The following is a 12,970-nucleotide window of genomic DNA, read 5'->3' as shown; positions in this document are numbered from 1 at the left end:
GAAGAAAATTACAGCTAAACACAAACACCGCAAAAATGTAAAAATAGCCGTGGTCCCAAACGGACAGAAAATGGAAAAGTGCTGTGGTCATTAAGGGGTTAATGTACCTTTAGCTTTAACCTCTAAAATCCATAGTGTCTGCTGGAACATCCAGGCCAACCACAACGGCATCACCCATCCTTGCATAAAGCATCTGCTCAAAGTCTGTTAATTCTGCCCTATATCCGGGGCCTCCACCGGTTCCTTTGGAAGATTGCTTTACTCTGCAAACATTTTTCTTAATGTTTTTTCTAATATCAGTTACCCTCTTCCAACAGGCCCTTACATCCTTCGGAAAACTTCCTTCTGCTGAAACAGATCTACTAATTTGTGTCCAAATTGATCTTTTTCTCTGTGGGTTTACAGTTCTGGCTTGGTACCCAATAATTTCATCGTAGTGTTCGATAACCGATTCTACCAAAATACAATTTTGCCGATGAGTAAACATTATACTTCTCCCGCTTTTGGTCTTTCCAGCTTGGGCAGATGCCATTGTGAAAATGAGATACTAAAGAGCGCAAAAAATAACAATATTTTTGATACAAACTAAAGTTGTCTTTTTATAACGGTTTCAAAACAAGTATCTATGTAGTTGATGAAAAGGGGCATATACTGAATACTTATGTTCTAGAAAGACCTTTTTATTTCATATGAAATACATGGATTTCCAATGGATTCTTTTTATTGCATTTTTTTTTTTGTAAAAATGTAACATGTAAATAAAGATAATCGGGTTATGAATAACAATGTTTAAATTCAAAATCATTACATTGTGATATAATGTTTTTTTATTTCAACAAATCAACGGTTACATTAAACATTTCTTACTGTTGCCAAAAAAATAGTGCTGTTGTTGCGCAGTTCTATACAATGTTTCAATGTAATTCTAATGTATAAAAAAAACACGTCATGTATACTAAAAACAGGATTTGGATATTATTACAAAAAATATGTAACCAATTTATTGCTATAAAAAATAGGCGTTAGGTTACAAAATTGCGCATTTTATAAACAATATTAGTCCCGTGAGTGAGTAGAGTTTGAAGAATATTTTGAAAATACCACGATCCAAGAAGTTCTCGATTGGAGAATTATTAATTATTTCCTATACTATGGATAAATATTTTCCCCAAAAGAAAAAAGGGATTTTCACTTTGGATCAGGACACAAGAAACAGAATTCTATGTGAGATGGTGCGAAGAGTGAGGAGAGTATCTGGGCAAAAAAGAACAAGAAAACAATGTCTGAAAAGATACGATTTGTACCGGAGGCAATAAAAAATGCGCACTTTGATAAAGAGTTATCTTAAAAAATTTAAGCATTATACTTAGTAATGTAGTTTAATAATACAATACTTTTACACATGATTAAATATTTTTAGATATCTCAATATTGTTATTAGCAATGTTATTGGTGCTATATCGAGATTAAAGTGGGTTTTTTATTCTTCACTATTGTATTATATAAATGCATTACATCCCAATCTAATTTATTTATCTCAGAGTTATAAAATATTGTTATCTCCAGTTTTCCAAAAATATACATTTCATTTGTAATATTCTAAATAAGATCAAAAAGTGAGACAATAAGAGGATTAAGATTAGCCTTGTAAGAAGATAATGTTTTATTGAATAAAGTTTTTATTGGATTTTCAGACAAAGTATTTGAGTGAATGCATTTTGTATAATACATTTTGTAACATGTGTGATTTTCTATTTTTATTAGTCAAAAGAAGAAGAGCGCCTAGGTACCTTTGCCCCATTGAGACAACTTCTAGTTCTGGCGGGAATCAGATCCATTGCCCACAGTTTTTATGGACAATGATGGCACTCAAGAAACAGGTATAAAAGAAGTAACTTTAATTTTGAAAAAATAAAACATTATAAGAAACCTATTAATTTAAATGTATCCTATATTATAAAAGACAAGAGTTTGTCTGAAGCCGTCATGCGCAGTTCAGACAAACTCTTGCCGCTGCACGCGCACCCTTGGCCAGCTGTTCGCACGCGCAACCCACTTAGCATTGTTTGTTAGCACTTTGATTTGAGCCCCCCGCACGCGCACGCGCACGCGAACCTTACCGCACACTCACAAAACTGATTTGAGCCCCATTGTTTGTTAGCACTTTGATTAACCTTACCGCACACTCACAAAACTGATTTGAGCCCCATTGTTTGTTAGCACTTTGATTTGAGCCCCCCGCACGCGCACGCGAACCTTACCGCACACTCACAAAACTGATTTGAGCCCCATTGTTTGTTAGCACTTTGATTTGAGCCCCCCGCACGCGCACGCGAACCTTACCGCACACTCACAAAACTGATTTGAGCCCCATTGTTTGTTAGCACTTTGATTTGAGCCCCCCGCACGCGCACGCGCACGCGAACCTTAGTCGTTAGCCTACTAGCAATGCCCCCCGCATGCGCACGCGCACGAGAACCTTAGCTGTTAGCCTACTAGCAATGCGAACGCGCATGCGCACGCCAAGCCCTAGCCATTGACAACCCACTTAGCCTAACGCGCATGCGCACGCCAAGCCCTAGCCATTGACAACCCACTTAGCCTCAATGCGCATGCGCACGCGAACCCACGCGCACGCAACTAGCCGTTAAAAGCGTCGCGAGCCATAATACATTGCGCATTTCTATTGCACTGGCACTGAGAAAGGTCTTCATTTCAAAGCTCCGCAAAAAAATCGACATTTAACCAAAAAACAAAAACCTCTTTACTTTACTTTAAAAGAATTGGCTCTTGAACCTCTTTACTTTAGTTTAAAATAATTGGGTCTTGAAATTTTATGCCCTCAGGAAAAAAATTACCTCAGGACTTATGCTGCGCATTTCTTTTGCACTGGCACTGAGATTATTTGAAAGCTCTGCAATTACCAAAAAAAAAATATCTACATTTAACATAAAAAAAAAAAAAAATTTACTTTAAACATTTGCTCTTTAGTTTAAAAATTTGTACATAGTAAAAAAAAATACCTCACATTTGCTCTTTAGTTTAAAAATTTTAGTTTAAAAAAAAAATTGTTGAAAAAAAAAAGTCCCTCAGGAAAAAATTTACCTCAGCACTTATGCTGAGAAAGGTCATTATTTGAAAGATCCGCAATTAGCAAAAAAAAATCTACATTTAACAAAAAAAAAAAAAAAATATTTAAAAATTTTAGGACTTATGTATGTGCTACATAGTACATAGTAAAAAAAAATACCTCACATTTGCTCTTTAGTTTAAAAATTTTAGTTTAAAAAAAAATTGTTGAAAAAAAAAGTCCCTCAGGAAAAAATTTACCTCAGCACTTATGCTGAGAAAGGTCATTATTTGAAAGATCCGCAATTAGCAAAAAAAAAAATATCTACATTTAACAAAAAAAAAAAAAACTCTTTAAAAATTTTAGGACTTATGTATGTGCTACATAGTACATAGTCAAAAAAAATACCTCACATTTGCTCTTTAGTTTACAAATTTTAGTTTAAACAAAAAATTGTTGAAAAAAAAATGCCCTCAGGACTTATGTATGTGCTACATAGCACATATTAAAAACAATTAGCTCACGACTTAGGACTTATGTATGTGCTACATAGTACATAGTAACAATAAAATACCTCAGGACTTATGTATGTGCTAAATAGCACATACTAAAAAAAAAACCTAGCACATACAAAACAAATATATGCTCATTTAAAAAAAAAAAAAAAAAAAAACATTATTAAGCTCAAAAAAGTGCTCAACACTGTGCTAACAGCACACACAAAATATATATTTTAGGTTTTTTTAAAAAAAAAAGGAATAATAGCCTCTTACAAGAGCACAACACTGTGCTAACAGCACATACAAAAAAAACAATAATAGCCTCATACAAGAGCCCAACACTGTGCTAACAGCACATACAAAAAAAAGGAATAATAGCCTCTTACAAGAGCACAACACTGTGCTAACAGCACATACAAAAAAAACAATAATAGCCTCATACAAGAGCCCAACACTGTGCTAACAGCACATACAAAAAAAAGGAATAATAGGCTCAGGACTTATGTATGTGCTACATAGCACATACGACTGTGCGGATATATTAAAGAGCACAACACTGTGCTAACAGCACATAGTAGTTTAAAAAAAAAACAAAAAAAAAAAACCTTAATACGATCAAAAAATAAATTTTAGGTTTTAAAAATAAAAAAGGATTAATAGGCTCATAAAAGAGCACAACACTGTGCTAACAGCACATAGAAAAGAAATATTTTAGTCATAAGCTCATAAAAGAGCTCAATACTGTGCTGCACAGCACATATAACATAACTATATTACTTTAAAAGAAAAAATAGGCACATAAAACAGCACAACACTGTGCTGCACTGCACATATAAAAAGTCTCTATACAAATAAAAAAAAAAAGGAAATAAAGAGCGCCTAATACTACATAAGCAGCATTATAATAAACCCTTTGAAAAAAAAAAAAACATATATACTGCATAAAAAAGGCAATAAAGAGTGCCTAATACTACATAAGCAGCATTATAAGAAACATTTTTAAAAAAACATATATACAGAATAAAAAAGGCAAAAAAAGAGCCTAATACTACATAAGCAGCATTATAATAAACTCTTTGAAAAAAAACACATATATACTGCATAAAAAAGGCAATAAAGAGTGCCTAATACTACATAAGCAGCATTATAATTAACCCTTTGTAAAAAAAATTCATATATACTGCATAAAAAAGCCAATAAAGAGTGCCTAATACTACATAAGCTGAATTTTAATCAACCTTTTTAAGAAAACATATAAAAACATATATACTGCATAAAAAAGTGTCTTAAAAAAAGGACATAATACAAAAAAAGAGTGTTTAAAACAAAGTAAAGAGTGACAAACACGCCTAATGTCTACAAGAAAATAAAGAGTGCCTAAGACTGCATGAACAAAAATTAAGACTGCAAAAAACAAAGTTACTAAGAAACCGTAAAAAACATATATACTGCATAAAAAGGCAATCAAGAGTGCCTAATACTACATAAGCAGCATTATAACAAACATTTTTAAGAAAAAATATATATACTGTATAAAAAAGCCCATAAAGAGTGCCTAATACTAATAAACCGTAAAAAACATATATACTGCATAAAAAAAAAGTGTATAAAAAAAGTGCATAAAAAAAAAAAGAGTGTTTAAAACAAAGTAAAGAGTGACAAACACGCCTAATGTCTACAACAAAATAAAGAGTGACTAAGACTGCATGAAAAAAAATTAAAACTGCCAAAAAAAAAAAAAAGTGTATTGTCTAAAAAAAAAAGTGTGCCTAACATTGCCTAATACAAAATAAAGACTATCTAAAAAAATAAAGACTGCCGATATAACAAAGAGAGTGCCTAAAAAAAAAGGGAAATAAAGAGACTGCCTAAAACAAATAAAGAGACTGCATAAACAGCATAAAAAAGGCAATAAAGAGTGCCTAATACTACATAAGCAGCATAAACACGCCTAATGTCTACAACAAAATAAAGAGTGCCTAAGACTGCATTAAAAAAAAATAACACTGCCAAAAAACAAAATAAAAAGTGTATAAAACAAAGTAAAGAGTGCCTAAGACTTTGTTAAACAAAATAAAGATTGTCTAAAAAAAAAAAAGTGTGCCTAACATTGCCTAATACAAAATAAAGACTGCCGATCTAACAAAGAGAGTGCCTAAAAGACTGCCTAAAACAAATAAAGACACTGCATAAACAGCATAAAAAAGGCAATAAAGAGTGCCTAATACTACATAAGCAGCATTATAAAAAATTTATAAAAAAAAAAAAACATATATACAACATAAAAAAGGCAATAAAGAGTGCCTAATACTACATAAGCAGCATTATAACAAACCTATTTAAAAAAACATATATACAGCATAAAAAAGGCAATAAAGAGTGCCTAATAATAATAAACCTTAAAAAACATATATACTGCATAAAAAAAAGTGACTACAAAGAAGTGCATAAAAAAAAAAAAAGTCTTTAAAACAAACTAAAGAGTGCTGCATAAACATAAAAATAGAAGAATGCCCCCTAAAAGAATTTTAACACAGGAAGATGCAGAAAACGTTAAACGCAGAAGAAAAGAAACTCAACGTATACGACGGACACATATGACTGAACAACAAAGGGTAACTCTACGCAAAAAGGATTCTTCAAAAAAACGGATTTGTAGGGCCAATATGACTGCTCAGGAAAAATGTCTCCAACTGGACATGCAAAGATCACGTTCTGCTGCACGTAGAAAAAAAAAAAAAATAGTACTAACATCACTATCACTAATCAATATAACAAAAGTTATAACCATTCACTATTTAATAAAGACAATGTTCCGATGCACACATGTGGTCAACTTAATGTTTATTGCACATTTTGCATGGCAAAGCATTTTCCAGAGGAACAACCAAGCGATAAGCTTTTTAATAAATGCTGCAATAAAGGAAAAATAACATTACCTCATATACAAATTTCACCACTGATCCAACAACTAATGACTGGACAACACACACATTCAAAGAATTTTATGCAAAATATCCGTTCTATAAATAGTGCATTGGCGTTTGCATCAATGGGAGCAAACATTGCACCACCTCCAGGATATGGCCCATACTGTTTTAGAATAAATGGCCAAATTTATCACCGATCTGGTGCTTTGCATCCAGAAAATGATGATCAACGCAAATTTGCACAACTCTACATTTTGAGTCCTGAGGAAGCTGCGGACCAACGAGCAGCACTAAAAGAAAATTCAGGATGTCACATTGAACTTTTGAGGGAGTTAAGTTCATATATGTCTCAGTATAACCCTTTTGCAAAAGCATGTAAAATGCTCTATGAGGTAGAGCAAGAATGCATCCATGAAGCATCTTTAAATGGAGTTCAAAATTCTAAAGTTTCAATGGTAATTCTGCAGGACAGAACATCAGATTACCGAAGATATAACGTACAAAGAGTTAATGAGGTTGCTGTTATTTTCCAAAATTCTGATGGTGAACCTCCTCTTGAACGTGACCTTCTTATTCATTGCCGATCTACAGATCAAACAAAAAAAACTGAAAGAATAAGTGTTTTAGATCCTAATCTTGAACCATTGCTGTATCCTTTGTTGTTTCCATATGGGGACCAAAGTTGGGGTTCCAATATTGCTCTTAACTACAGGCCAACATCAATTAGTGATGTACAAAGAAGAGTAACCACCAATCCAAGGATAAGAGTTAGCCAAATGAAATACTACTCTTACAGAATTTCAATTAGGGATCAATTCAATCCTTTCCTTAGTGCTGGCAAGTTGACGCAGCAGTACTTTGTTGATGCTTATGTCAAGACTGAGGCCAACAGACTCAACTATATACGTCAAAATCAATCTAATCTTCGCATTGAAAAATATACAGGATTAATGGATTACATTCAAAGTGAGGCTGCTGCACAGGGCCTGATGCCTGGAAAAGCAGTTATTTTGCCATCATCTTTTCAGGGAAGTCCACGAAATATGGCCCAAAACTACCATGATGCTATGGCCATTGTTAGAAAATATGGAAAACCGGATTACTTCATCACCATGACCTGCAACCCTAAATGGCCTGAGATACTTGATAACCTATTAGAAGGTCAAGCAGTGGAGTTCAGACCAGATTTGGTAGCAAGAGTTTTCAATCTCAAATTAAATTCTCTTTCGAATGATATCTTGAACAAACATGTTCTTGGAAGTCCTTGCGCAAAAGTGCATGTAATAGAGTTTCAAAAAAGAGGATTACCACATGCTCATATCCTTTTAATATTGAAAGCCGAAGACAAGCCAAATGATGCTGAAACCATTGACACTTTTATATCAGCTGAAATTCCTGATGAACATATTTATCCAAGACTACATGCTATTGTAATAAAGCATATGATACATGGTCCATGTGGAGAACATAATTTAAATTCTCCATGCATGGTTGATGGTAATTGCAGCAAGAATTTTCCAAAAATTTTTCAAGAAGAAACTTTAATTAATGTTGATGGATATCCGCGATATCGGAGACAAAAAAATGAGACCACTGTAATTGTCAAAGGGAAAAAAATTGACAACTCATGGGTAGTTCCATATAGCCCATACTTCTGCTTGAAATACAACTGCCATATAAATGTAGAGAGTTGTGTTTCTGTTAAAAGTGTTAAATATCTCTTCAAATATGTATATAAAGGTTACGATTGTGCAAATATTTCCATTAAGGAACATAATACACTACAGCATGATGAAATTCAAAATTTTTTGGACACAAGATATGTCAGTGCTCCTGAAGCTGTTTGGAGGTTGTATGGTTTTTTGATGCACCATCAAACACATACAATAATAAGACTTCAAGTTCATCTTCCAGGCGAACAAGATGTATATTTCCATAATGAAAATGTACAATTAGCTGCAGAAAAGGCACAAGACAGGGATACCACTTTGACAGCATACTTTAAGTTGAATGTGGATAATAATGCGGCACGTGAATTTTTTTACTCTGACATTCCTCAACATTTTGTATTTGATGTAAAAACCCGTAAGTGGAATCCAAGACAAAGAGGAGCAAATACAACAATTGGCAGATTGTATAATGTAAATATTTCATCAGATTTGGAGAGATTTTGTTTGAGGTTACTGCTCTTGCACTTAAAAGGAGCAATATCCTTTAAGGACTTACGAACTGTTAATGGACAAGTTTGTCACACATTCAAAGAAGCTGCCCAAAAGCTTTCACTTTTAGATGACGACGCTACATGGGATCTTACACTTAACGAATCAGCATCTCAACAAATGCCTAAACAAATGAGGGAACTGTTTGCTTATTTGTGTATCTTTGTTGTCCCACCTAATGTCCCACAACTCTTTGAAAAATACAAACATGATCTTTATGAAGATTATTCACGTCATGAAGACCACATTGATGATTGCAAAAGTTGCAAAAATTTGGCATTAACAGATATTCAAAATGTTCTCATATTGCATGGTAAACGTTGTGAAGATTTTGGACTACCCAATCCATCAAACTTCATTCCAGAAATGCAATTCAACTATGTTACACAGTTGGAAGCCCAAGTTGGAGCACAACTTCAAGAAGCATTAAACATCGAGCAAAAAGCTGCATTTGACAATGTAATGTCTGCAATTGATAATGAAAATTTACCACACAGATGTTTTTTTATTGATGGACCTGGTGGAAGTGGCAAGACTTATTTATATAAAACATTATTGAGTACTTTACGTGGACGCACAGATGGAGTTCTTCCTGTTGCCTCTACAGGAATAGCAGCTAATCTCCTTGATGGTGGCAGAACTTACCATTCACAGTTTAAGCTTCCAATTCCATTACTGGAAACATCAACATCAAATATGAGAATGACTTCAAAAGATGCAGAGTTCATACGTAATGCTAAATTGCTTATTTGGGATGAGGCCTCAATGACACCTATAGCTCTAAAATGTGTAAATAAGCTCCTTCAGGAAATTATGCAGAACAATAAGCCATTTGGTGGAAAAGTTATACTCCTTGGTGGAGACTTCAGACAAACACTCCCAGTTCTTCCTCATTGCAATAGAACTGCTATTGTGGAAGCTACTATAAAGTTCTATGATCACTGGGATAAATTCAAAATTTTAAAATTGAAGAATAATGTGCGTTCAGTGGATCCAGAATTTAGCAATTGGCTACTAAAATTAGGACAGGGTTCATTAAATAATTCAGAGGGCCTTCCTGAGGATTTAGTTGAGATCCCTTCCAAATTAATATGCCATGATTGTATCATATCTGAAATTTTTGGAAAAAGACTTCTTCCATCTGATCTTCACAGTTTTTCAAAAAAGGCCATTTTGTGTACAAAAAATTGTCATGTTGATCAAATCAATGAGCATGTATTAAATATGCTCGATGGTGATGAAAAAATATATCTGAGTTCAGATTCAATTGATGATCAGACAGATGAAGATGAACAAAACTATCCCATAGAGTTTCTAAACGAATTAGCTCCATCAGGAATGCCTCTTCATAAGTTAAAAATAAAATTGGGAAGTATTATTATGTTGCTCAGAAATCTGAACACAAAAAGAGGTCTGTGCAATGGAACAAGATTGATAGTTAAAGATCTTAAGCCAAATCTATTAATTGCAGAAGTACTCACAGGAACAGCTAAAAAAGAAATGGTGTTTATTCCAAGAATAGATTTAGCCCCTGCCAACACTGAACTACCATTCATTTTACGAAGGAGACAGTTTCCAATCAAACTTGCATTTGCAATGACCATCAACAAATCACAAGGTCAAACGTTAGACAAAGTAGGAATATTTCTTCCAGAACCAGTATTCAGTCGTGGACAACTTTATGTTGCAATGTCTCGAGTTCGTACATCATCTGATGTCAAAATTAAGATACTTCAAAGTTCAAAGCAAGGAAAGATATTACCAAACAGTGATAAAATTTTTACAAAAAACATTGTTTATAAAGAAATATACTTTAAATAAATAAATAAGTTGTGTATTTTTAATTAGTTAGAAGTAATTTTGTATTATTTAGAGCAACAATATTCTTCATGTACAAATTAAACTTTATTTTAATTTAATTTACTATAAATAAAAATATGACTTTATGTCTACTTTAATGTTTATATCTTATGTTATTTTTTTTAATAAAAAAAAAAAAAAAAAAAAATCATTTTGGCCCGTGTACACGGGCTTTAACACTAGTATTTTTATATTTTAATAAAGCAATGATAATAGCAATGCAAATAATATTATGAGGGATGAGCCAGAAGAGGAAGAAATTGAAAACATTACAGGTAATTTCTAAACAATATTCTAAGTGCAAGTATTTTTATTTATATATTTGATATTCAATATAAATTATTATAAAATAATTTTATTCCATGAAGAGCCTACAAACGTTGATTCTAATCAAGAGTGCAATGAGGATGAACTGGAGGATAATAATCTTAGTCATGAAGATGAAGAAGATTTGGACCAAGTGGACGAGGTGGGCCATGATGAAGAGGATGCTCATCCAGGAACATCAGGTGAAATTTTTTTATTATATATAACTAATATATATATATATGCATATATATAAATATATATATATATATATATATATATACACACATATATTTTAAAATATATATATATATATATATTTATAATAATCTATATGTATATGTATTTATATATATATATATATATATATATATATATATCAATTGTATTAACATGGGTATATATATATATATATATTTATACCCAAAAATCGATTAATGTATATATGTGTTTATATATATATATATATATATATATATATATATATAGAGAGAGAGAGAGAGAGAGAGAGAGGGAGAGGGAGAGGGAGAGGGAGAGATATATAAATATAGAAAGAGAAATAAATGATTTTTATAAATTTAAATATAAGATTATAGAGAGATATTGAGAAACATACAGAGAGAGAGAGATAGAGAGAAAAAAAGAGTTTAAGATAGATAAAGTCAATAGTTAAACAATCAATAAGTTCGATAAAAATTTTTTTTATTGACAGCAAATCCAAAAACTGTAACAAACTTAGAGGTGCAAGATGAGGAGTCTCATTCACCTCAATATTATGACTGAGGTAAGTGAGCGAGCATTTTATAATCTGTGTTAATACTGTTGCTAATTCTAGTGAGAGATATGTTTTTACTCTTTCTTTCTAGCAATGCAATTCAAAAGAATAAAAATAGTATATTAATATCTAGCTATCTATCTATATATATATTTTAGTTCCTGATGATGATAAAATTTTAATCAGCAAAAAAGAGCTCCTAGAAGTCCTGCTTAAAGCTGAAACTGGACTGGTGATCAGCAGTTACTCAGCTGTCAGAAAAATGAGGCTGCAATATGAAAAGATGTAACTTTTGTATAGAAGTATTAATAAAAAAAATTATGAATGTGCTATTAACATTTTTTTAATTTATTTTATATTGAGAATAAATGAATATATGATTTAAAAAATATAATCAATTGTCGTCCAATTACTGTCTTTAATAAATTTAAACATCTTATCAATGAAAGGTTAACAAGTAGTGATGTTGTGAACAGTTTATGAGTTACACATGCTGCAGGGTGAGCAGGGGGAACATGTATTGCGTCTCTGGACATCACATGAATACTGCAGATGAACAGTACAATACATGTTCCTCCCGGCACACCCAACAGCATCTATAACTCATAAATGTCCAGGAAAATATAGCCAAGGTGGCAACCCTAGGTTAGCAGCCCAGGTCTAGACAACTGTGGTCACCCCACATCACCCACACCTTCTTGCACAGAAACCAAAGTCTATAGCTGGGCTTAGAGAATCCCAACTTGAACCAAATCCCAACTCTGGGTTCCAATACACTCCAGAGATCCCACACAGGAACAGAAGTGGCATTTACTTGACATAGGCTTGCTGGCCTGGAGATTGTAGTTCTGTGTAAATAATGCCATGCTGTCTAATGCTAAAAGTCTAAGAGATGTATATTTTATGTATATTTTGTACAGGGAGTGCAGAATTATTAGGCAAATGAGTATTTTGACCACATCATCCTCTTTATGCATGTTGTCTTACTCCAAGCTGTATAGGCTCGAAAGCCTACTACCAATTAAGCATATTATTAGGTGATGTGCATCTCTGTAATGAGAAGGGGTGTGGTCTAATGACATCAACACCCTATATCAGGTGTGCATAATTATTAGGCAACTTCCTTTCCTTTGGCAAAATGGGTCAAAAGAAGGACTTGACAGGCTCATAAAAGACAAAAATAGTGAGATATCTTGAAGAGGGATGCAGCACTCTTAAAATTGCAAAGCTTCTGAAGCGTGATCATCGAACAATCAAGCGTTTCATCCAAAATAGTCAACAGGGTCGCAAGAAGCGTGTGGAAAAACCAA

General features: G+C 32.9%; 1 protein-coding gene across 1 annotated transcript; it reads left to right on the top strand.

Annotated features, from left to right (window-relative positions):
- The first annotated feature begins 6,080 nt into the window (after nt 1-6,080).
- On the top strand, nt 6,081-11,668 carry LOC128661510 (uncharacterized). Its single transcript, XM_053715760.1, has 5 exons — nt 6,081-6,294; nt 6,378-10,464; nt 10,784-10,854; nt 10,948-11,088; nt 11,598-11,668. The coding sequence occupies exons 1-5, from the start codon at nt 6,081-6,083 to the stop codon at nt 11,666-11,668; spliced, it is 4,584 nt and encodes a 1,527-aa protein (XP_053571735.1).
- The last annotated feature ends 1,302 nt before the right edge of the window (nt 11,669-12,970 follow it).

This window comes from Bombina bombina, chromosome 5 (genome assembly GCF_027579735.1).
Source record: "Bombina bombina isolate aBomBom1 chromosome 5, aBomBom1.pri, whole genome shotgun sequence".
Taxonomy (NCBI): Eukaryota; Metazoa; Chordata; class Amphibia; order Anura; family Bombinatoridae; genus Bombina; species Bombina bombina.
The sequence above is the reverse complement of the archived record's forward strand: the minus strand, read 5'-3'. Positions and strand labels throughout refer to the sequence as shown.

Excerpts from the sequence above, each read along its gene's own strand:
- LOC128661510 (XM_053715760.1), top strand. The coding sequence starts at position 6,081 with ATGCCCCCTAAAAGAATTTTAACACAGGAAGATGCAGAAAACGTTAAA. Across the intron at positions 10,855-10,947 it reads AGAAATTGAAAACATTACAG|AGCCTACAAACGTTGATTCT; the intron begins GTAATTTCTAAA and ends TATTCCATGAAG. Across the intron at positions 11,089-11,597 it reads TGCTCATCCAGGAACATCAG|CAAATCCAAAAACTGTAACA; the intron begins GTGAAATTTTTT and ends TTTTATTGACAG.